General features: G+C 40.1%; 3 protein-coding genes across 3 annotated transcripts; 2 read left to right on the top strand and 1 right to left on the bottom strand.

Moving 5' to 3' along the window:
• Positions 1-2,806: 2,806 nt before the first annotated feature.
• On the bottom strand, positions 2,807-23,132 carry LOC139941950 (junction-mediating and -regulatory protein-like). Its single transcript, XM_071938596.1, has 9 exons — positions 22,991-23,132; positions 13,589-14,511; positions 11,455-11,627; positions 10,112-10,277; positions 7,899-8,083; positions 6,946-7,032; positions 6,120-6,215; positions 4,086-4,596; positions 2,807-3,244 (listed from the first exon to the last, which is right to left on the bottom strand). Exons 2-9 carry the CDS (start codon positions 14,487-14,489, stop codon positions 3,054-3,056), a joined length of 2,310 nt encoding a protein of 769 aa, XP_071794697.1. The 5' UTR covers positions 14,490-14,511; positions 22,991-23,132; the 3' UTR covers positions 2,807-3,053.
• LOC139941941 (uncharacterized) lies at positions 19,099-20,162 on the top strand. Its single transcript, XM_071938587.1, has one exon. The coding sequence runs from the start codon at positions 19,169-19,171 to the stop codon at positions 19,913-19,915; it is 747 nt and encodes a 248-aa protein (XP_071794688.1). The 5' UTR covers positions 19,099-19,168; the 3' UTR covers positions 19,916-20,162.
• LOC139941861 (uncharacterized) lies at positions 20,065-21,198 on the top strand. The gene has a single exon (XM_071938493.1). The coding sequence runs from the start codon at positions 20,065-20,067 to the stop codon at positions 21,196-21,198; it is 1,134 nt and encodes a 377-aa protein (XP_071794594.1).
• Positions 23,133-23,138: the final 6 nt, after the last annotated feature.

Genomic DNA, 23,138 nt, shown 5'->3' with positions numbered 1-23,138 from the left:
AGCTTGATTTGGAAGGATCACTGCACAGTAAGGATACATCTTAAACTGCTTTTTGGGGGTTTTGCTTAAAATGCGTTGGTTTTTATTTCATATTGCAACATTATTGGTGGTAGTTTCTTGCTTAGAGGCGATCACATTCGGTGGTTGTTGGTTCGGTAAAGTAAATTATTCCTCTTGCGCATGCGTAGTCGAAGAGCCGGTTGTAGCTGCACATTTATATGAGCTAATAAGCGGCAAGTGTAATTATAACATGGAGTTTGAGCATTTTTTTTTTAACCTAGGGCAAGGGAATGAATTGATGGCTTTTATTGCTAACAGAGAAGAGAAGGAAGCAAGAAGGTTAGAAATAGCAGAAGAGAAGGAAGCTAGAGAGATAGAGATAGCAGAACAGAAGGAAATGGAGGTTTTTGAACGCAAGGAAAAGAAAAGAACTGATAACTTGGAAAGAGAGGAAAGGAAAAGTAGGAGAGAACATGAACGATTAATGAAAGAGTTAGAACTTAATGAAGTACGAGGCAAATCAGGAATCCGCTAACAAAGCAAGTGAAGGTAAATCTAGCAAACCTATACATGTACCCAAGTTCCCAAAATTGCCAGCATTTAGGGAGGGTAAAGATGACTCATATTTGCTAAGATTTGAGCGATATGCCACGGCAATGAATTGGCCATCGTCAGAATGGGCAACTTCATTGAGTGCGTTGTTGACTGGTAGATCTTTAGATGTTTATGCTAGGTTACCTATAATGAATATCTCTAATGAGTTGGGGTGGTTCTGAAAAGAACCATTGGTTTCAACTAGACGTTTCTCCCGAAGACGATCAGAGCATACTGATCGAAACGTCTAGTTGAAACCGTTCTTTTCAGAACTACAAACTCATTAGAGATAGTCATTACATGGTGTTACCGCAAACCTTTCCAAATTAAAGGAACACGTTGCCTTGGATTTGGTCGAGTTGGTCTTTGAAAAGCGTTTGTAACCGTTTGTTATAAAATACATTGATTAGAAAGATCCACACAAATTTGACTCGAAATTTCGTGGTTTTCCTTTTACTTTGCGAACTAACACGTCGGCCATTTTGTGGAGTCAAAAATTTGAACACCATAAATGGCCGACCGCGTGTTTGTCGACGAGGTAAAAGGAAAACCACGCATTTCACCTGCCTCGTACATTCTTTATCAGTATTAACCCGAGTTCGCTGATAATAATGAAAGAAAAGCACACAATTTTCACACGAAGTTGTGTGCTTACAGATGCTTGATTTCGAGACCTCAGAATCTTATTTCTGAGGTCTCGAAATCAAATTAATTTTTTTTTAATCTCGAAAAATACGCAACTTCAGAGGGAGCCGTTTCTCACAATGTTTTATAATTTCAACAGCTTTCCATTACTCGTTACCATGGTAAGGTTTTATGCTAATAATTATTTTATGTAATTACCAATAGCGTCCCATGCAGTACCTTTAACTTTCCAGTTGTAGTCAATTGTGTAAATCCGAGTTTGTTCTCGCATTATTTTATACTTGATTTTCTTTGCTTATTTCCTGTCATCACTATTTCTCGAATGAATTTCTTTGCTCAGTTGGTATTTTCCCAAGGAGTAGTATTAACAGTCGACTCCCGGACTGGCCCGTGTTCCTAGTATTATCCAAACCTTGTAATATCCGATCGCTATATATAAATGTCCGCACGTGTATGTGCAGAGGTGCAATGGACTTCCGAGTGCATGGAGTAGTGTGTGATGTACTGCACAAAACTAGCGCAACATTATAATTAGGCTAATAAAACTGTTTTAATAAGTAAGTTTAGTTTGAAATTCAATTTGTAAGATCAATTTACATTTTACATGATTAAAAATAACTTAACTTTCGAGACCTATCCGAGGTCTCGAAATCAAATTCGTTGACAAATAATGTCTTACTCGAAAACTACATTACTTCAGAGGGAGCCGTTTCTCACAATGTTTTATACCATCAACCTCTCCCCATTACTCGTTACCAAGTAAAATTTTATGCTAATAATTATTTTGAGGAATTACTAATAGTGTCCATCACACTGCCTTTAATCGTTTTTCTTCCAATATAACTATCAGACAATATAGCTCAAACATATTCTATCTACAACTTTCTTCTTAAAGCGCTTAGAGGCTGGCCTGCTGTAGGCGCATATACATACATGTTAAATCATAATTATTATGCTTCTGTAGTATTGTGAATACTGTGATTAGAGCAGTGTATATATTAAGTTGATTTTGATAAAGCCAACCCAAAACAAATACAAACTATAAAAGGGCAACTTTTCCACTTTATATGTAGCTCTGTCCATGTTCTAGGCAGCCACTAATAAAGAATGTTCCAACCATGGAGGTAGAAATCTCCATGTTCCAACCAAGAGCCCATGATGTTAACAAACCCTATTCAGTACATTTTCATTAATATTTAACCTACTGGTAAATTTACATTGAGTGTATTTTATATTCATTGATACGGTTTCACTTTAATACAATACACATTAAAGGGACACATTGCCTTGGATCGGTCGAGTTGGTCTTTGAAAAGCGTTTGTAACCGTTTTTTATGAAATGCATATGGGTAGAAAGATGTTGTAAAAGTAGAATACAATGATCCACACAAACATGCCTCGAAATTGTGTGGTTTTCCTTTTACCTCGACGACTAACACGTCGGCCATTTATGGGGGTCAAAATTTTGACTCCCATAAATGGCTGACTGTGTTAGTTCGCACAGTAGAAGAAAAACCACGCAATTTCGAGGCAAACTTGTGTGGATCATTGTATTCTACTTTTAAAACATCTTTCCAACCATATGCATTATATAAAAAACGGTTAAAAACGCTTTTGTTTTTACCAACTCGTCCGTTCCAAGGCAACGTGTTCCTTTAACTGAATGACCCAATGTGACACATGTTGTCACATTCCATAAATAAGGTCAAATGACGTCACTTAGCAAACAAAAAAGTATATTGTTTACACCATACACTTGGTCTATGCCAAATAGTTTGTTCATCGTCTAAAATGTCTTGGGCTTCCCAGAATCGTTAAGGGCTAAATTCAGCTTCAGAGTCTGAGTCATCGAGTGTTTCTGTCTGATGTCTGATGCTTCTTATCTTGGCCATTAGCTCGCTATCTTCAAGACTGCTGTAAAGAGAGTACATAGTAGTAGGGTCTCGCTGTACTTTACGTAGTTTCACTCCTTGACGAATATTGGCCAGAGTAACTTCCATTTGATCTGAAAATTATAATCATGAAACACAAAAATCATTAACACAAACATGCTTGACAAACTCGGAAGTTTTACACCTTTATCCTTGCCATATATCACTAAATGGCTGAGCGGCCACAAAACTCTGATGGCTACCAAAATCTACCAGTACAATTCAGCAATATGTAACAGAAAATTGAAGTCTATGACCATAACACCTACAATTTTAACAACTAAAAAATTGTTGCCTAAACAATGTGTGCAACACTTTGGTCTACATAACTTCACAGAATCAGGCAAAGAGATGAAACCCTACACCAAGGCTGAAACTAGATGTATTCAGACTGTTTAGCTTGAAATCTGATTTATTCAGTTTGAATAATAATCGCTTCTTGTCTCTTGCAATTTGACCCTACATGAAACAGAGTTTGGGGACGCGACAAGAATTTATTTTCTTTCAAAAAAAAAAAAGGAACGATATAATGTCACAAAAAGAATTTTTACTTGTTGAAAAGGTTATCAACCTTCTTTGATGAAACTTAGGGGTTGATTTTGCGTAGTGGTATCTTTCCTTGCCTTCCACCTCTAGGGCCCTGGTTCGAATCACACACACCGGGGGCTCTACATGATGAATTGGGTTCTCAGTCCCTACCCGACTGTGTGGGTTTTCCCTGCAATAATTCTTTGTGTCTTTCTCCCCCATCTAAAACTGAAACTTACTTATTGTGTTCATGGCTAGTACAATGATTCTGAGAGTATTTCGGTTCACAACCAGAATAAATGACATGAAACTTTCACTCCCTTGATGATTAAAAATGATATACTATATACTTAAGAAGTAACAGCTTTGTGCCGTATACACATTTACCGTTACTAACTCCTCTCTCAGAGTTGTTACTTGCAGACTTTGATTGGCTCTGTAACTTCCCTCTTGCCTTCAATATGTCACTCACATCAATTCCTCCCCCTCCTTTCTCCTTCACTTTCTCATTTTGGTTTAAAAATGTGTTGCTCTGCCTCTTAGCAGTGAGCAAATGAAAATGTGATTGAGAACTGAGTAGTAGGGGACAGGGGGGTGGTGGGGGGCAAGGAGGAGGTGGGGGGCAAGGAGGAGGTGGGGGGCAAGACGGAGGTGGGGGCGGTACAGGGACTTGATGGATTGGATCAGTTTGATTGGATGACTGCGATTCAGTTGCATTTTTGTGTTTGGGGGTTTTGAGCTTTGGTGGTTGATAAGCTCGTCTGGCTTTGTCCCTTGCTAAAGCTGCATCTCTCTTTAAATGTTCTTTGTTCTCATCCTCTTCCTGTTGTCTTGTCTTATCTTTCTTAACAAACTTCTTAAACTGGCGAGGTTTAAGAATCCTTGGGCTAGGGTGAGTCTGCAAATTAAATAAATAAATAGTTGAATGAATAAGTAAAAAAATTAATATTTTTTCAAGAGGATGCATATTTTGTTTTACTCTTTCATCGGACATGACCCACAACTATGCTTATGCTTAATTTCTTATGTCATCTCCTATCAAACTGTTATTACTTGTTTTAAATTTACATAATAACAACCAAGTTGATATTGTTTTGTTTCTATTTGAAAATTTTGCAACAGCTTCCTTTGATTTTGAACACACTTTCCAATCAAGGACCTTTACCCAATGTCCTCTTTTGTTACAGGTCTCTCGTTTTAAACAGACTTTGTGTATCGAAACTCATATAAAATAACAAACCTGTGAAAATTTAGGCAAAAACGGCCATTTGGAGTTGGGAGTCAGAAAATAACGAGAAAACCCACCCTTGTTTCCGCACGTTTCGTAGTGTCATGATGTGTGCTTGAAATAAATCTGTTATTCCCGATATTGAGAATTGATAATTGTTTTAATGTTTTTTCAAAAAGTAAAGCATTTCATGGAATAATATTTCAAGAGAAGTCTTTCACCATTACCTTCTGTAAACCCTGTAAGTTATTTGTAAATCTATAAACTTTTAATTGTTGTTCTGTTCAGAAAGTGTCCAATGGCTTTAATAAGTATACCTACACCCTTACATATGGCAGTTATTTTACTTTAATTGTTGTTTTATTATTACTCCCTTTTCTGAATAAATCCTCTTTGGGGAACTACTTGAACAAATATAATCTTGTGGGGTGCACACACATTTTACATACCTGTGGGGACATCTTTTGTTCTTTCCTCTGTCCCTGTACTGTACATCCTTCTATATACATGTACGCGTACAGGGTGTTCTCAAAACAAATGTATACACTTTTGCAATGGCTGAGGAATAACAAATATATGATTCTGGGGGGAAATAGTTGATATGTATGGATAACTTATGGGCTCAACTTTCATACGACACTTAAAAGCCTGAAAAAAAAATTCATGTTTGGGTGAGCATGGCTCACTTTTGTAAAGGGTATGAAAATAAGGATGCACACAGTAATTAACATTCCACTTTGTGAACAGTAAGTCCTTTGGAGACTAACAAACTCACTCCAAGATGTTGGCCACTTACTATTCTTCAGTGAGCAGTGCTCACCAAGCATGCATTATTTTCGGACTTTTTGGTGTCATATGAAAGTTGAATTCGTAAGATATCCATACATCTAAACCATTTCCCCAGGATCATTTATTTTTTATTGGGCAGCCTTTTCATGAGTGTATAGGTTTTTGAGACGCAGGGTACTTTGGGCAGACCACCCCAGTCTTCAGATTTTTTTTCCCCTGTTTTTTTTGTTTATCCTCAATCTCAATAAGAAAGAAGGAAGCCAGTTTTAAAAAGGAAGAACATGACGGAAACAATATGCTGGGAACAACAAAGCAAGACAACAAAGTAGGTAGATCCAATCCTAAATACATGTAGATTTACGATTTACAACTTCAAAAAAAAAACTACCAATAACAACATTTACCAGTTTGTAGTTTTGTAATCTGTCAATGGTTTTCTTCCTCTCGCGTTCAATAAAGTCTCTTCTCTTCTCCTGCTCAGCAAATAACTGATCACGCTTCTAAAAACACAAAACAACAATGTTTTCATGTAACAGTGGTTTAAATTTAGATTGATGGAACTGGCACAACAACCACACGAATTGTGGCACAAAGTGGTAAACCAACTTTTCAGGGGTGTACTTTCACCCAAATCAAACACATGTTCTAACTGATAGGTCAGCGCAGCCAATAGTGCCTAATTTGGGGCAAAATTCTGAATCTATTTTAAGGTTGGCGGAAGGTTAATGAGCAGGTGACTGGGTCACCGAGGTAGTGCTGACTGAAGACATTCGGATCACCTGGGAATCCAGGTACCATTGTGCGCCAAATAGGGGAATCGCAAGCTTGGGTTTCCACGTGATCCAAAGAGGAAAGCCAATGCTGATTTGGGTCTCCAAGAGTAAAGACCACTTGGGGTTGCTTTGACTCCACAATTTTCCTTGCAAGAGCACATCAGAAATTGTAGAGCTATAATGTAAGTACCAGTGATTTATGATAATAAATCAAAGAGAAATCAGAGAACAATCAAAGAATCATAAGAACTGTTTTGAACTGTTTCATAATTATTTATTTGTTTGTTTCGTCCCTTGTCCATTATATTTAATTCTCGACACACACCTAACCAACACAAGTCCTTGAGTTCGAGGACGTTACAATATTAGTTTGATTTTCTTTAAATGATCGAGATAATGTTCACTAAACCAGCCACATTGAGTAATAACATTGAAGGATGTTGCCATTGAGACATACCATTTGAATCCAGTGATGTGATTTTGAATGCTCTCCTTCGTATTTCTTCTTTTTGATTTTTGCTTGATGTTGTGCTACAAATGATTGCTGGAAGAAAATAATTTATGTGTGATAAATCAAACACATTGTACATTTTTCTGTTTGTAGTGAGTGCAAGAAATTAATGTAAGTGTTTAGTTACAAAACACCAGGCCTCTAATTACGTACAAAACATCTTTTAGGGCAAGACCACTTTGGCCTTGGAGCAAGCCAAATATTGGAGGGCACTAGAAAGAACCCCAATGCCAAAAATGTAAATAGAAAAGGCATGAAACAATTAGCCAGTGGATGTCAACACACAAAACCAGGTCATCAAACCTTCTTCTGAACAAAGAAAAAGTGTTACAAATATACATGTGTAACAAATTAAAACAATGTATATAACAAACAGCAGAGGATTAAGATAAGAGGTAATTGGATCTCAATTAGGAGGAGTGTCAATCATTGTCCCAGTGTCTGGGACCTTGCTCTACAGATAACTTAAACTGCCAGCTTTGTAAGGCTTCAACTAGCACTCTTGATAGGACACCATAGGAGTGAGTTGTGGAACAGCTAGAACTTTACTAGACTAGCGAAATAAAAGGTCACTGGTCCAGCAGAATAGTGGCACAAAAACAGTAAAGAAAACGACCCCTTTCTCAGTTTGAAAACAGTACCTGCCTTACAATGTCATTGCTTGAGAACAATAAGCAATGCGGAAACAAGCTTGGGTTGTTGTCTAACACCTCCACTGAATAAGAGAATTCAACCCTCCCCTGTGGATTTCAGCATTTTCATAATACCAAAAAGCAGAACATACATACATACATCTTTCTAAGTTTTATCCTCCTTGGTTTTAGATTATATAAGATAGATTGTAAGCAGATGCAAACAAACAATTTGATCACAACTGTCACTGTACCAACCAATCCTACCTTGTTACTTCGGATGACAGCCTTCTTCCTGTTGGTTTTACTTAATTTACTTTGAATGTCCACTATTCTTGGATCACTGTAGGACTGATTTCTCTTTGTATTCACACTGGTGTCATCATCTTCTTCAAAGTCCAAGCCAATTAGACTATCCAGAGCATCAAAGAACACCGTAGCTTCTTCTGCTTCTGTTATCCAATGAAACATTGCATTGTAACCCAAATATGTTCAGTATTGAATAAAAGAGAAGCGATGAGTTCTTCAAAGCTGTTTAAAACCAGCAGGGTTGTGGTCGAGCGATAAAGGCCTGAGCCAAAGGCCCACGACCCTGCAAGGTCACTACTCTTTTATAATGCCCATTTGTGAACAAATGAGGCAATTTCACAATTATAGACAATCTGTGACAAAAATTGTTAGGGAATTTTCAAAGTTTGTAAATAAAATTTAAAAAAATTGTGTACAAATGTGCAATGGGTTGTGTATATGTACGCGCGTATACAAAATAGATTACGCGCTGGTACTATAATCTATTGATTGCATTCTGGGTCAGTAAATTGGCGTACATAAGCTTGCGAGCCAAACATGCAAAGCCAGCCGGTCTTAAACAACTCCAGCTATGTCTTTTTCAGCCGTTTAAACACCGCCACGTGACGCGCTCTCCACCAATTGGACTAAAAAACTTTCTGGGGTATTTATGATTAAAGGTGACAAGCCAATCACGTAGTTGTAATGTATGTGAAGGGAACTAATTTAATACAAGAGCTGTTTTAGTGACTCATGACTCGGCCCAAGTGACTTGGGACTCGGATAAAGGGACTCGTTCTTGGACTCAGACCAAGAGACTTGAGACTCAAACTAAGGGGCTCAGCTTTAGACTCGGCCCAAGACACTCTGGTTAAGAGACTGGGACCAAGGGAGAGCTGAAATTCAGACTCTGACTAAGGGCCTCAGCACCCAGACTAAAACTCGGCATTGGACTCAAGACTCAGACTTGCACTCGGACCAAGGGACTCGAGACTTGGACCAAGGGACTTGAAATGATCAGACCAAGGGACTCAGACCAAGGGACTTGAGACTCGGACTTGGATTAATAAGGGTTTTGGACTCACACCAAGGGACTCCAAACTTGGACTGAGAGGCTTGGACTCAGACCAAGGGACTCGGGCCTCAGACCAAGAGACTCGAGATGATCAGACCAAGGGACGAAGACCAAGAGACTTGAGACTTGGATCAAGGGACTTGGACTCAGACCAAGGGACTTAGACTCAGACCAAGGGACACCAGACTTGGACTGAGAGACTTGGATTAAGACCAAGGGACTCGGGACTCCAACCAAGAGACTCAGACCAAGGGACTAGAGACTCGAACAAAGGGACTCAGACTCAATACTTAAACCAAAGGACTTCAGACTCAGGCCAAAGAGACTCGGACCAAGGGAGTCAGGACTTAGACTTGGACCAAGGGACTTGAGACTCGGACCAAGGGACTTGAGACTCGGACCAAGGGACTCGAGACTCAGGCCAAGGGACTCAAGACTTGGACTTGAACGTAGAGACTCGAGACTTGGACCAAGGGACTAGAGACTTGGACCAAGGAACTTGAACAAAGTGACTCGAGACTTGAACCAAAAGTGACCAAGGGACTTGAGACTTGGACTTTGACCAAGGGACTAGAGACTTAGACCAAGAGACTTGAACAAAGTGACTCGGACTTGGACCAAGGGACTTGAGACTTAGACCAAGGGACTTGAGCAAAGTGACTCGAGACTTGAATCAAGGGACTCAAGACTTGGACCAAGAGACTAAGACCCAGGGACTCAAGACTTGGACTTGGACCAAGGGACTTGAGACTTAGACCAAGGGACTTGAACAAAGTGACTCGAGACTTAGACCAAGGGACTCGAGACTCAGACTTGGACCTATGACTTGGATTAAGGGAATCTAGACTCAGATCAAGGGGACTCAAGACCCAGACGAAGAGACGCCAAGGGACTCAAGACTCAGACCAATGGACTCGGCACTCAGACTAGGACCAAGGGACTCGAGACTCGCACCAAGGGACTCAGACCCTGGGACTCGGGAGTAAGACCAGAGGACTCAAGACTCAGACTTGTTGTTTATGAACAATAATGTGCAAGTTACCGCAACGGCAACTGGCCCTAAAGTAGCGCTCAAAACATTATTTAAAATAAAATTTTAAAAATTAAAAATGCCAACCTTTGAGTTGTTCTTTTATCTGAGCTAGGTCCAGTCGATGGATGCTGTCCTGCTCTTGCAACACAGCCAGCTGTGTGTCGTATAACTTTACCTGAAGGTCAAAGGCCAACTGATCCAAGGATTCAAAATTTGTGATGTAATTTGGTCCCTCCTCCAGCAATGCCATCTTCAAGATCACAAATAGAACAATCATATTCTGTTACAGTCAGTGCACACTAAATTTTAACTTATCCACAATGCCATTTTGTTTGCGATAGGCAGTCACTATTGTGACTACATGTATCTCACCACCCTGGTGCAATTTATGATCTAATGGTTAAGATATGCTGTAGAATGGCAGGTTCTAGTGCCTTTTTTTCATTCAAGTTTGAGGTTTTTTAAATAATATTTTCCTTAACAGCTTATTCCCATACGTTTTGTAAATAGTTTACGTTTACAGATAACATTGTCTTATCAGTACAAGTTATACTATATTCTGATATTGTAGCTTAAAGCTATTGGACACTTTCGGTAAACAGTATTGTCCAAGGCCCACACTTTGTGTATCACAACTTATGTAAAAAATAACAAACCTGTTAAAATTTAGGCTCAATCGGTCATCGGAGTCGAGAGAAAATAACAGGAAAACCCAACCTTGTTTTCGTACGTTTCGCCGTGTCATGACATGTGTTTAAAATAAATCCGTAATTCTTGATATGGAGAATTGATAATTGTTTTAATGTTTTCCCAAAAAGTAAAGCATTTCATGGAATTATATATTTCAAGAGAAGTCTTTCATCATTAGATACCTTCTGTAAACCCTGTAGGTTATTTGTAAATCTGTGAACTTTTTTTTTTTCTGTTCCGAAAGGGTCCAATGGCTTTAAAACTTAACTTAGCTAGTTGACAACACGGCATCCAAATTGCGACATTGTTTTCTGTTTTAAAGATGTTTTTAAAATTGTGGAGAGCTAATTTTTACTTGGTCATATGGCGCATGGGATTCATGGAATTCATGTACAATTTTAATGTACATAAGTTGAAAAGTTAATTAATAACCCACACGCAGAATAAGCCTTGGTCCTAAGTTTGATATTTTTAAAGACTTGTTTTGTTCTCTACTCCCAGTTAGAGGTCACTCATGTACCCTTCTCAAGTAATGGTACTATTTTGTTGCCCACCGTGCTGGATACAAAGACACGTCACACACCGCTAAAACTGCACAAACATTTGCTACAAAAATGCACGACTGGATGGCTTACTACCTGTACACCCATGTACTCCAGCATAGCAGACTTCCCACATTGCTACATATTACATGTATGTCAGTGAGAAGGTTCTATAACCAACTGAGCTATTATTACCTCCTGTTTGATCTTATCAATTTTGTGTTTGTATTTTTCCTGTTTCGCGTGAAGAAATTGGATACTCTCTTGGGACAAAACTTGATTGAAGTCCTTTAACCGTCCTTCTCCATTCAGCTCCCAAGTGGATTTACCAAACTTCTGCTTGTCCTTCTCCAACTGCCTGATAACAACTGATGTCAAAGTAAAAAAATAAAAACAAACAAAACAGGGTGTACAACCACTACAAATGCCATATAATTGTCCCAATATGATATGTTAAGTATACACCTGTCGCAAGGCACTTCTCTTGCCTTAATGTTTTTTGGGGGATTTAGGAGACATACAATACGCCTCTTGGGGATAGTTATTTTTTAAACTTTTATGCTCTCCTGGGCACCCCACTGTTGTTTTTCATTTGTTTTCTTAAATATTTTTAATGTATGTACATGTGCTTGTAAATGTGATTGCCCAAATAAATATTATTATTACTATTATTATTATTCCTGTAACAAAGAGTGAGCACACATGGCTGAACAACTTTTCAACTGTTCAAGAACTTTTCGAGAATTAAAAAACAAACCATAATAAAACAAAACAATTAAGGATGTTTTGGTTTAGGGTAAATCAGTAAAATGGGGTAATGTCTGTACATGCTTCAAATTTTCCAAATGCTACAAAACTTACTGATGATTTCATACACTCGTAGGGACAAACTACGTATTTTATTCTCTAAATTTCATCATCATCTTTGGGATAGATAAAAGTAGCTCTCCTTGGTTGAATGCGCAACATGTCAACGAATAAATGTAAATGACAATGAGAATAATTAAACATTTAAAATCAACCCCCCCTCCCACATGATTAACTTCCTCACGCGAACAGTATCAACTCTACAACCCCTAAAAAAAAAAAAAGACATGCTAAAAATACTAAAAAAGGGTGAGAAAAAGGCACATTAACACATTGCCAGAAAAGGGCCAACAATCACATCCAACCAGCACCTCAATAATCTCCTCTCCTGATCAAGTTTGTTAAACTTTATTGTTACTAAATACAGCCAATGCACAGCTTTTGTTGTCCAATCACTGTACAGTTCACACAAAGTTTGCACCAGCAACTTTGGGAGCATTGTCCTTTCATAATCCAGAGGGACAGGCGAGTTGGCATTCTTTATTTACCTTCAGGTCATTCTGAGGCTAGAATCAATAAACTGAAGAAAACATTGATATAAGTTTTGCTCTTTTACTCAACTGCGTTTTGTGCCTCTTACATGTATTTTTACAATGTTTTAGCATTACCGGTACCCTTAATTTGAAATAAATGGTCTGTTTGGTAATAACTCTGCAAAATATTGGCAATAAAAACTTACTTGGGAAGAAGTACAGCAGCTTTAAATAGTTAATATTATAATGTATGCATTTTGAGGTTGTTCACAAAGCACTGTGGTTTTATGGAAAACTGTACCACTTTTTATCCCCCACAATTTGAATCTATTAGACAGTAACATTTTTAAGGGTTGTTGTGTACATATTGCAATAAATTGCAGATTTCCTGCACTTCGTCAGTTTCTCACAGATTAGTTTTTTGGTATCCACATGTACAACATAGATTAAACAAACAGTGGGTTACATTCTTCCAATAGTACAATCCCTTTAATGTGTCCAGCATGGTAGTTGTTCTGATTACCTGGGGCGCAACAAAAGTATGTCCGAAATTTAAAGGAACACGTTGCCTTGGATCGGACGAGTTGGTCGTAAAAAAGTGCTTGTAACCATTTGATTTAAAATGTACGGCTAGAAAGATGTTTTAAAAGTAGAATACAATGATCTACGCAAGTATGCTTTGAAATTGTGTGGTTTTCCTTTTACCTCGTCGACTAACACGGTCGTCCATTTATGGGAGTCAAACATAAATGGCCGACCGTGTTAGTTCGCAAAGTAAAAGGAAAACCACGCAATTTCGAGGCAAATGTGTGTAGATCATTATATTCTACTTATGAATTATCTAACTTACCATGCATTTCATTTCAAACTGTTTCAAACGCTTTTCAATGTTCAACTGGTCCGATCCGAGGCAACGTGTTCCTTTAACAAAAATCAGCTACATGTAAAATTAGCGAAAGAGTATGGCACTTTTTCTATGAAAAACTTACCTTTGGTGGTTTCCACACACCGAGCAAAATATTTGACTCGTATCTCATTGATAGCCTCAATAGATCCAGCATAATGCTCTTGCCACTCGCTGTAATCTATTAAGCATCTTTCCCGTTTTCCTTGACTCATGAATTCATCCTCCAACTCATCCTGTAACCCTAAAAGCTTATTAAAAGACAACTCCCTCATATCTAAAAAAGGCTGCAGCATAACATTAAAGAGCTCTGCCTGAGCTGCAGCTAGTTCACCAAGCACATTGTCGACATGTGAGTACAGCTCTATCATGTTAACCATCTTGTCCAACTCCTCTCCTCTCTTAAATAGCTCCTGCAGTTTCTCTTCCTGGTGCAATACATCATCAGCATAAGCTTTCTGTCTCAATTCACTGCAATTCTCAAAATACTGCTCTGCAACAACATCACTACTAAATAAATAGTCTGTCAGAAGCTTGTTTCCGCAAATTTGCGCAGCTGTAATTAAATACAGCTCCAACTGCTGGTTGAAGTCATCCGGAACTTTAATTGAGCACAGGAGACTCCAAATTCCACGTGGCTCATAGGGCAAGTTTGGTGGGTGATTTTCAAGATCAGGTTTAATGAGACACAACTGCTGGTGAGCATAGGTTATATCCTGCAAGGTGAAGATGCCTGTCCAGTTATTAAGGTCTTTAGGACTAAGCTCCGAGTTTCCAGAAGACATGGACTGTGCTTTTTTGGAGCTCCTGGCCAAAGTGCGTTTGACCTTTCGAGGTTTGGTCTCATGACAGGTGATACTGAGGTGCCTTTCCTGATCATCCCAGTTGATGTTGAAACAGAGATTGTTTTGTTGTGGCTGACTGGCTTCAAATGGTGCCTCTTTCACTGCCACCCAGTCTTCTAGGCTATGTAGCTCATCAAGCATACTTAGTCGTGTTTACATTTTGCTGTGAAAAAATCATAACAGTTCTTTTAAAAGAAAAAAATGTGCATAAAACAATTTTTTCAATAACTGTGGAAAAAGAGGTTTATCATAAAAATAATAGTAGATTTTTAATAGCACTTTACCAAAGCCCGAAGGGCATCTCACAGCACTTCAAACATAATTACCTCTGGTCACTGGGCATTAAATCATTCCTTAAACCATCTCAGCTCCCTTGGGAGTGTACAGTCAGTTACCGCTTTTAAAACCGAGCTCCAAGCTTATCATTCACATCTCTGCCCTCACAGGTACCCATTTAACCCCAGGGTGGAGAGAAGCATTGGAAAAGTGATTTGCTCAAGGACACACCGGATTCGAACCCACATCAAGATGAACCACCAAAACTTGAGTTCGATGCTCTTATTTGCTCAGCCACGACACCCCCAATAAATTTAACATACAATGTGCATACAATATACAATTGTTGCACGCTGTGACGGGGTCCGTGGCGTTTTGTACACTCGAGGGGGAAAATGGAACCCGAGGCGAAGCCGAGAGTGCCATTTTTTCTCACGGGTGTACAAAACCCATGGACTACAGTTACAGCATGCAACAATTGTTTTGTAATATACCCAGGCCTGTATGCTTAGTTTTTTAAAGGGCAAGGGCACCAAGGCATTTTCTTCTTCGGTAAAGGGCATTGTAAATTTCTACTGGGGCTTTTCAAGGGCACCAAGGCATTGACCAAGGGCAACAGAGGCAATCGCCTTCGTTGCCTCCGTGAAGTATCAGGCCTGCATACCTAATTGTATAATTGTTGGTCCTCTTCTCGAAGTTCTGTTGTCATCTTCAAACATTATTACTACTGACTATTCATTGATTAATAAGCAGACGAACACGAAACAATTCCCTCAAACCCGCAGTTGTTTCGTACACATAGGGCTGGAAATCGACCAACACTGGGAACGATCAAGGTGATGAACACTGTGTACATCACTTTTCATGTTACCCGGCCCATTGAGCCATGGATTGAAAACATGCGTTTTGGTTGCGCATCACATGATTGGTTCTCGACCAATCAAACTTCACAGTTTGTTACCGAGGTATAACAATGATGGATGTAGCCCAGTCTACTACCACAGGAACTTCCAGCTATGTACGGAAAATAAAATCTGGCGACGGTGCGAATTTGTGCTATTATACGAATAACGGAAATACGGGTTAGACTCTGTACTGATGATTGAACGGTGACACTGGCTGACTAAACTGAAGTGACACTGTCAGTAGTCAGCAATGCCAATGGTCAGTACTCAGCGAAATGGGTCAACTCGTACCCAAGTCAACTCGTACCCAAAATATTGTACCCAAGTCAACTCGTACCAAAGTCAACTCGTAACCAGGTCAACTCGTACCCAGGTCAACTCGTACCCAAGTCAACTCGTACCGTATTAACGTACATTGTATGCCGAAACTGAGAATTTCCGTGCGGCGTGATTTTATAAGCAATACATGTAGGAAATAAAAATGCTGTTCGCTGGCTATAGGCCTACTCACTTTTATTAATAATATTACCTTTTCACGAATTTCATTTTTAATAATGTTAGATGTTCATCTCATTTCTGCTTTTTTTCGCGGGGACATTCATTCAGATCCACGTTGTTTTGTTAATGCTAAATGTTTTACCGTAATATTCTTCTAACGTTTTAAACAGTTCCTCTCTTTTCTGCTTTAAAAAACAAGCTATTTTCAATGAAAAAATATTACAAAGTATAAAACGCAAACGTTCATATTTCCCTGGGTGTTTTTCTTGTTAAAGGGTTCCCAAAAGAACATGGTAAAAATTCATTCAATTCGTTCATTTACGTATGTTCTGATACTCGATTTCGATTCAAACAAATCAATTAAAAAATATATTGTTTCAATACTTTTTCTACCCCAAAACAAATTTGTGTACGTTCTGATTACCTTTTTCCGAAAGAAAAAATATTCATTCACACAAAATAAATAAACAAACAAATATTGTTTCATTACTTTTTTCAACCCAAAACAAAACAAATTAGGCCTTACGTTATTTGCTTATTCTGTTCATTACCTGCAACATGAAAAAAAACAACATTGCAACACTGAACATGGATTTACAATATAAATCAATAAATTAAACTACGCTATTTAGAACGAGTTGAAACCAAAAAATTTTGATTTTTTGTTGACTTGGGTACGAGTTGACTCTCGGGTATGAGTTGACTTGTGTCTGAGTTGACTTGGGTACGAGTCATAGAGCTATATTTATATTGACTAGAGCGCTAACTTGCTCTGCGGTTTGAAGCCACCCTAGGCGCAGACATGCTTGATGTGTTGTGTGAATTCGGAACAATTTTAATTTTAAGAGAACACATTGCAGCGATTTTTTTAATATTCGGCGGTGTGCTTAACGTCCGCAACTGCCCAATCGCGTACGTCCGCGCTACGAAAAACCGTAACTTCGACTTGATTGACGTACTAAAAATAATATACGCGCCTTTTAAACATGACGCACATGACGCTCGCAGTTTGTGATGCTGATCAGCAGATTGTGCGTTCACATTTGCTGCATTTTTTGCTTCGATGACACATAAAAAAGAACAAATGCAAATAGCCGTACAATTGCCATACAAAATTTCAAGCTTTTGTATTGGATTGTATAAACATGGATGCGCATAAAACCAATGACAGTGCATGATACATTTGCCCATCCCAGCGCCTTTGGTTAAAGCAAGGCGCTGGGGACGAGCAAAACGGACGTACAAGAAGAAGCCCTGTGAAAAAGCAAGATGACGCCAGACAGCTTTGCTGCTTATAAATATTTTTTTTCACAAGAAAAAAGCTCGCTTTGTAACCGAAATTCAACTTGAAACTTATAAAAATTCTATCTGAGCTGTAATAGGCCTACTTTCCAGTTTTATGCTTCCTGGATTTTAAATGTATATTGGAGGAGTTGAAGGCGAGTTGATGGCACCTACCCAGTTGACGGCGAATAGCGGCAAGATAATGCTATCACTGGGCTATCACTATCAATTGGTACATGATGATCACATCGCCAGTGCAGAAGTTCGACATATTTTCGGAAATAATTTCTTTCATGGATATATTTGTTAGCTGTGAACTCGTTGAAAATATAGTGAGGGACACTATGAATATATATGAACGGAATTTCAACTTCTCAAATCAGGTAAAAAATAAAGAAAATTGTGGTCAAAATTGTTTTCGCATTGTAAAGAACCTTTATACCAGGGGCTTCAGTGCAGTGGCACTGACTGACGTCCTACCAGGGCTAACTCATACTAGGAATAGACCCATGAAATATGTAAATTGCACATGTACTAACGTTTTGGTTGGCAAAATGAGGGAACATTGCGCTGTATTGTACACACGGCTAATGCATAGATATAGAATATAGCAGTACCTAGATCGGCCGCGCGTACATATGCGCCATAAGCCGCCCACAACAAATTCGCGTTCTTCATGGACGCGCTAAAAAGTCACGTGCTGGTGGTAAGGCACACAAAAGGAACATTTGAGATAGGCCTTAAACCACTAGGACGCGCTATAAAGTAAAAGCCACGTGCCACGTGCTGGAGGTACGCGAATAGACCTTATCGCAAATACCAATGCGCAAGCACAGACTGTTGAATGAGGTGCATTGTGGGATAGATATGGATCAAATTTGGATACCAGCTGGACCACAATGCACCTAATTCCAAGCTTTTTGCGCGCGCCCCGGTATTTGCGAAAAGGTCTATGGCTGCCCCCATGCAAGAACCTGCGTATGTACGCGCGGCCGATCTATTCTATCTAGCTAGGTATTATATTCTATATCTATGGGCTAATGGGTGCGTGACGCAGACGCGATTGTGCATCTGCTTAGTGCACAACTCTATGGCGTTTGCCAACCAACAGGGTCTGTACGCATGCGTGAATGCAGTTGTTAGCATATTTATTTCATGGGAAGGGTCCCGGCCCTTCCCACGACAAGATAGCAACAGCTCTTTCCCTTCGTTTGGATCTTGGGGTTTTAAAATCCACTAAATTCTCATGAATGTTAAGTCATCCAACCCCGAAAAGACTATTTTGTGAATCTGCAAGAACTCTCTGATTCAGTGGTGTAACCGGTGTCACGCATCCTGCCAGGTATGAATGTCAAATTTTAACTCTAAAATAGTATTGACAGCATAGGATTTCAACGTACAGGCGCCCTAACCAATAGTCGCCTATTTCCGACACCTCATGTAATTCACTCCGCTGTACAAATACTTCACTACTAGCTTGTCAACTGCTACTTTTGAACTTTGAATAACTGTAGTGTCGGAGTAGTTTTTATGGTGGAAAGTGGATAGTGTACTTTGCAAGTAAGAACTCATAAGATGGCCAATGCGATCAGCCAAACCAATAAGGCCTCGGGTAGCACTTCTAGTTCTACCACCAGCAGAGGTCCTCGGAATAACCAATGCCCACTTTGTAAAAAGAATGTTCAAAAGGGAGTCCAAGCACTGCAATGTGAGTACTGCTCAGTCTGGCATCATATTTCCTGTGAATCCATTTCTGAAGAAGAATACAACTTCCTCACGAAAAGAGGGCAACAGCTACACTGGTTCTGCACAGCATGTAACGCCAAGGCTGTGGATGTTTTGATTTTGGTCCATAGTATGAAAGATCAGCAGGAGGAAATGAAAGCGGAGATTTCTCAGTTGTCAGATAAAGTCGGAGAACTGGTCAAGATTGATGAACCGACGTTCAAGAAAAACATCAAGGCTATAGTGAGAGAGGAAATTTACGAAGCCAAGGAAAGAGATTTGAGGAAGAACAATTTAGTGATCACAGGTCTCAAAGAGATCCCTGAAGAAGAAGGCAATAGCGACGCTAGCTCAGATGAAGAGGATTTAACCAACACCGGTCCCTCAACCAGTGATAAGCATACTGTCGAACATTTGATTCACACGGTATTAGGGTTGAAGAATGTTGTGGTCATCTCGGCGGAAAGGCTTCCGAGGGTGCGTATACTGGACCATAGAAGACTTGTCATCGCTTCTGTAGCCACTAAGGACATGAAACATCAAGTGCTCAGAGTTTCCAAGAAGCTTAGCGAGAAGAAAGGCTGGAAAGACGTTTTCATCGGTCCTGACCGAACAAGAAAGGAAAGGGAAGAAGACAAGACCCTAAGAGACGAACTACGGGGGAGACGTGAGAGTGGTGAAATGAACCTCGTGATAAAAAAGGGACAGATCATCTCCCTCGAAGGAGAAGCCCAACTCCCGAGGAACGCAGATCAAGAGTCATCAAACAAAGCCCATACGTCAAAATTTCGGGATGCGCCCCCCCTCAGCATGATCACAAGAGGAATCAGACAGTCGTCCCAGAGGACATCCCAGGCTCGGCCGCTTCGGGGGAAGTAAATACTTCCCAAGCGAACCCCAACCAAGATGATGAGGTAATAACTGTAAATATTACTGTAAATAGGAGCACAAGTGATGCATCCAGCAACAGGAACACTGTTAGCAAGTTAAAATGTTTTTCTATTAATGCAAGAAGCATTATAAACAAAATGCAAGAACTGAAGTGTTATATCTACGAACTAGACCCGGATTTTGTGATGATAACCGAGTCCTGGGCGTCCGACCAGATTGATGATGTTGTGCTTAAATTGGATGGTTACAACATTATGAGAAAGGACAGACAGAGGAAGAAAGGCGGAGGCTGTATTTTATACTGCAAATCCTACCTAACTGCAGTCATGGATTCTGAACTAACAAATTTCAATGACGCTGAAGCGGTTTGGTGCAATCTTACTACAGACAATGGTAACATACTGATGGGAGTCTGTTATCACAGCCCTTCAGCAAACTCCGAACAAGAACTTGATCTGCATAACATGAGCAGTATGGCCTGTGATAGACAAGGAGAAAAAATCATCTGCGGGGATTTTAACCACAGTTCCATCAACTGGGGATCACTCCACTCAGGAGCCGAGGGAGTTAACTTTGTAAATCTCGTCCAAGATTGTTTTCTCGTCCAGCATGTTGACCAACCGACACGGGGGAACAACATTCTGGACCTGGTTCTCTCTTCTAACGAAGCCCTGGTGGAAAACCTACTTGTAAATGAACCCTTCGGAACCAGTGACCACAACACCATCACTTTCGACCTTGTGACATCAGTGCAAATAAAGGTTTGGAAGATATCATATTTTGACTATCGTAACGGGGACTACAAGAACATGAACAAGTATCTGTCTGAACAGGATTGGAATGTGCTGTTTAGTGACAAAGGAGCCGAAGAAACCTGGGTCATCTTCAAAGAACTGCTCCATGAAGCTGTGGTGAAGTTTGTACCCAAGAAAACGAGAAAAACCAGCAAGAAAAAGCCTCTGTGGTGGACCAAAAAAGTAGAGAAAGTGAGAAGGAGCAAATATCGCCTATGGAAGAGGTTTACAGAATCCCAAGTACATGCAAACTACTTGCGGTACAAACGAGCTTTGAACCTTGCGACTAAAGAAATTAGAGCAGCTAAAAGAAAGTACGAGTCAAGATTGACAAAGAAAATCAAACAGAACCCAAAAGCCTTCTATGCATATGTGAGGAGCAACATGAAAACAAGGGACCATGTGAGTCCTCTGACGGAAGAAAATGGTGAAGTCATTACAGACGACGTGAGAACAGCTAAGGTGTTAAATGACTAATTCTCATCTGTGTTCACACTTGAACAATTACATAACATACCACATCCCAAGAGGATGTTTGGCGGACCGAACGACGACATGCTCAGAGATGTAGAGGTGACAGCAGAGAACGTTCTCAAAGTGCTAATGAAGTTGAAGCCTGGCAAGGCACCCGGAAGTTTCGGGCGCGATAGCTGAACCCCTCAGCCAAATTTTCCAGAAGTCCTTGGCAGAAGGAGTGGTTCCACTAGACTGGAGGAGAGCAAACGTCACCCCCATCTTCAAGAAGGGCAAACGTAGTGTAGCAGCAAACTACAGGCCGATCAGCCTAACCTCACAGGTCAGTAAGGTGTTTGAAACCATCCTCCGAGATGCCATCATGGAACACCTGACAGCACACAGATTGATCAGTGATTCACAGCACGGGTTTTTAAGAGGTCGTTCCTGCCTGACCAATTTACTAACTTTTCTGGAGCTTGTAACAAAGACCGTTGATGATGGCAACCCTGTTGATGCAGTGTACCTCGATTTCCGTAAAGCCTTCGATCGAGTTCCACACCAGAGGTTACTTACGAAACTTAGATCACATGGGATAGGTGATTCAACTGCTGCTTGGATTGAGGCATGGTTGTCCGACAGACAACAGAGGGTGGTGGTGAACGGGGCCCAATCGGAGTGGTCAGGAGTTAAAAGCGGTGTCCCCCAAGGTTCTGTTCTTGGCCCGTTGTTGTTCATCATCTACATCAACGACATTGACGAGGATATCTTGAGTTCGGTCCTGAAGTTTGCTGACGACACCAAAGTCTTCAGAAAAGTGAAAACCCCAGCAGATGCTCGCGCTCTTCAGGACGACCTCGATCGCCTTTACTGGTGGTCTGATGACTGGCAAATGTTATTTAATATCAACAAATGCAAGTGCCTCCACTTCGGACATAGTAACATCAAGCACAACTACTCCATTGGCGACAGTATAATTCAGACAGTGAGTGAAGAAAGAGAACTTGGGGTAATCATCCATCAGTCACTAAATGCAAGTACCCACTGTGCGAAGGCAGTCAAAAGCGCATACAGAGCCCTGGGGCTAATCAACAGAACCATTACGAACAAAGACAAAACAACAATCATCAGACTGTACAAAGAACTGGTTAGACCACACCTAGATTACTGTGTACAGGCGTGGAGGCCTCATCTTCAAAGGGACATTGACCTAATAGAAAGAGTTCAAAAGAGAGCATTGCGAATGATTGGAGGTCTATCTCACCTAGACTACGTTGACAGACTCAGGGAAGTGAAATTGACCACCCTGGAGTGCAGGAGGCTGCGAGGAGATCTTATCGAGACCTTTAAGATACTCAGGGGCCTTGAGGGCCTGAACCCTGATCACTTCTTTGATTTGTCAACCGTGCAGCACAAGGGTCACCAACTTAAACTGTACAAATCAAGATCCAACCTTAACCTTAGGAAGTTCTGGTTTAGCCAGAGAGTGGTCAACTACTGGAACATTCTCCCTCGAAAGGCAATTAAAGCTTCAAGTGTGAACATTTTCAAGGGACATGCGGATAAATTCCTAAAGAACGTCGGGGGGGCTCTACATAAGCTTATATAAGCTGTCTGCCCCAGTAACCAGAACCACCGTCTCCTCCCCAGTTGTGTGATGGCGTCGGTGGATTCAAGCAAGTAAGTTCAAGTAAGTTCAAGTAATTTTCAACAAAGTCTGCTGAGTCAGAGTGCTGGTTCGAAATTGTTAATTTTATTATACCTGCAACCTGGCACTATTTTTTTCAAAATTGAATGGAGATAAACGCTTACTGACCTTCACTAATTCTGAACTGTAGACCATGGTCAGATGGTTACGGTATTTATTTCTGTAGTGACACTGCACAGTGTAACTTTCCCAGAGTAGAGCTAGCTATGGATTGGTGGACAAACGAATACGATCATAAGGGGGACGGACGGTGGTG

This window comes from Asterias amurensis, chromosome 9 (genome assembly GCF_032118995.1).
Source record: "Asterias amurensis chromosome 9, ASM3211899v1".
NCBI classification, from domain to species: domain Eukaryota; kingdom Metazoa; phylum Echinodermata; class Asteroidea; order Forcipulatida; family Asteriidae; genus Asterias; species Asterias amurensis.
The sequence above is the reverse complement of the archived record's forward strand: the minus strand, read 5'-3'. Positions and strand labels throughout refer to the sequence as shown.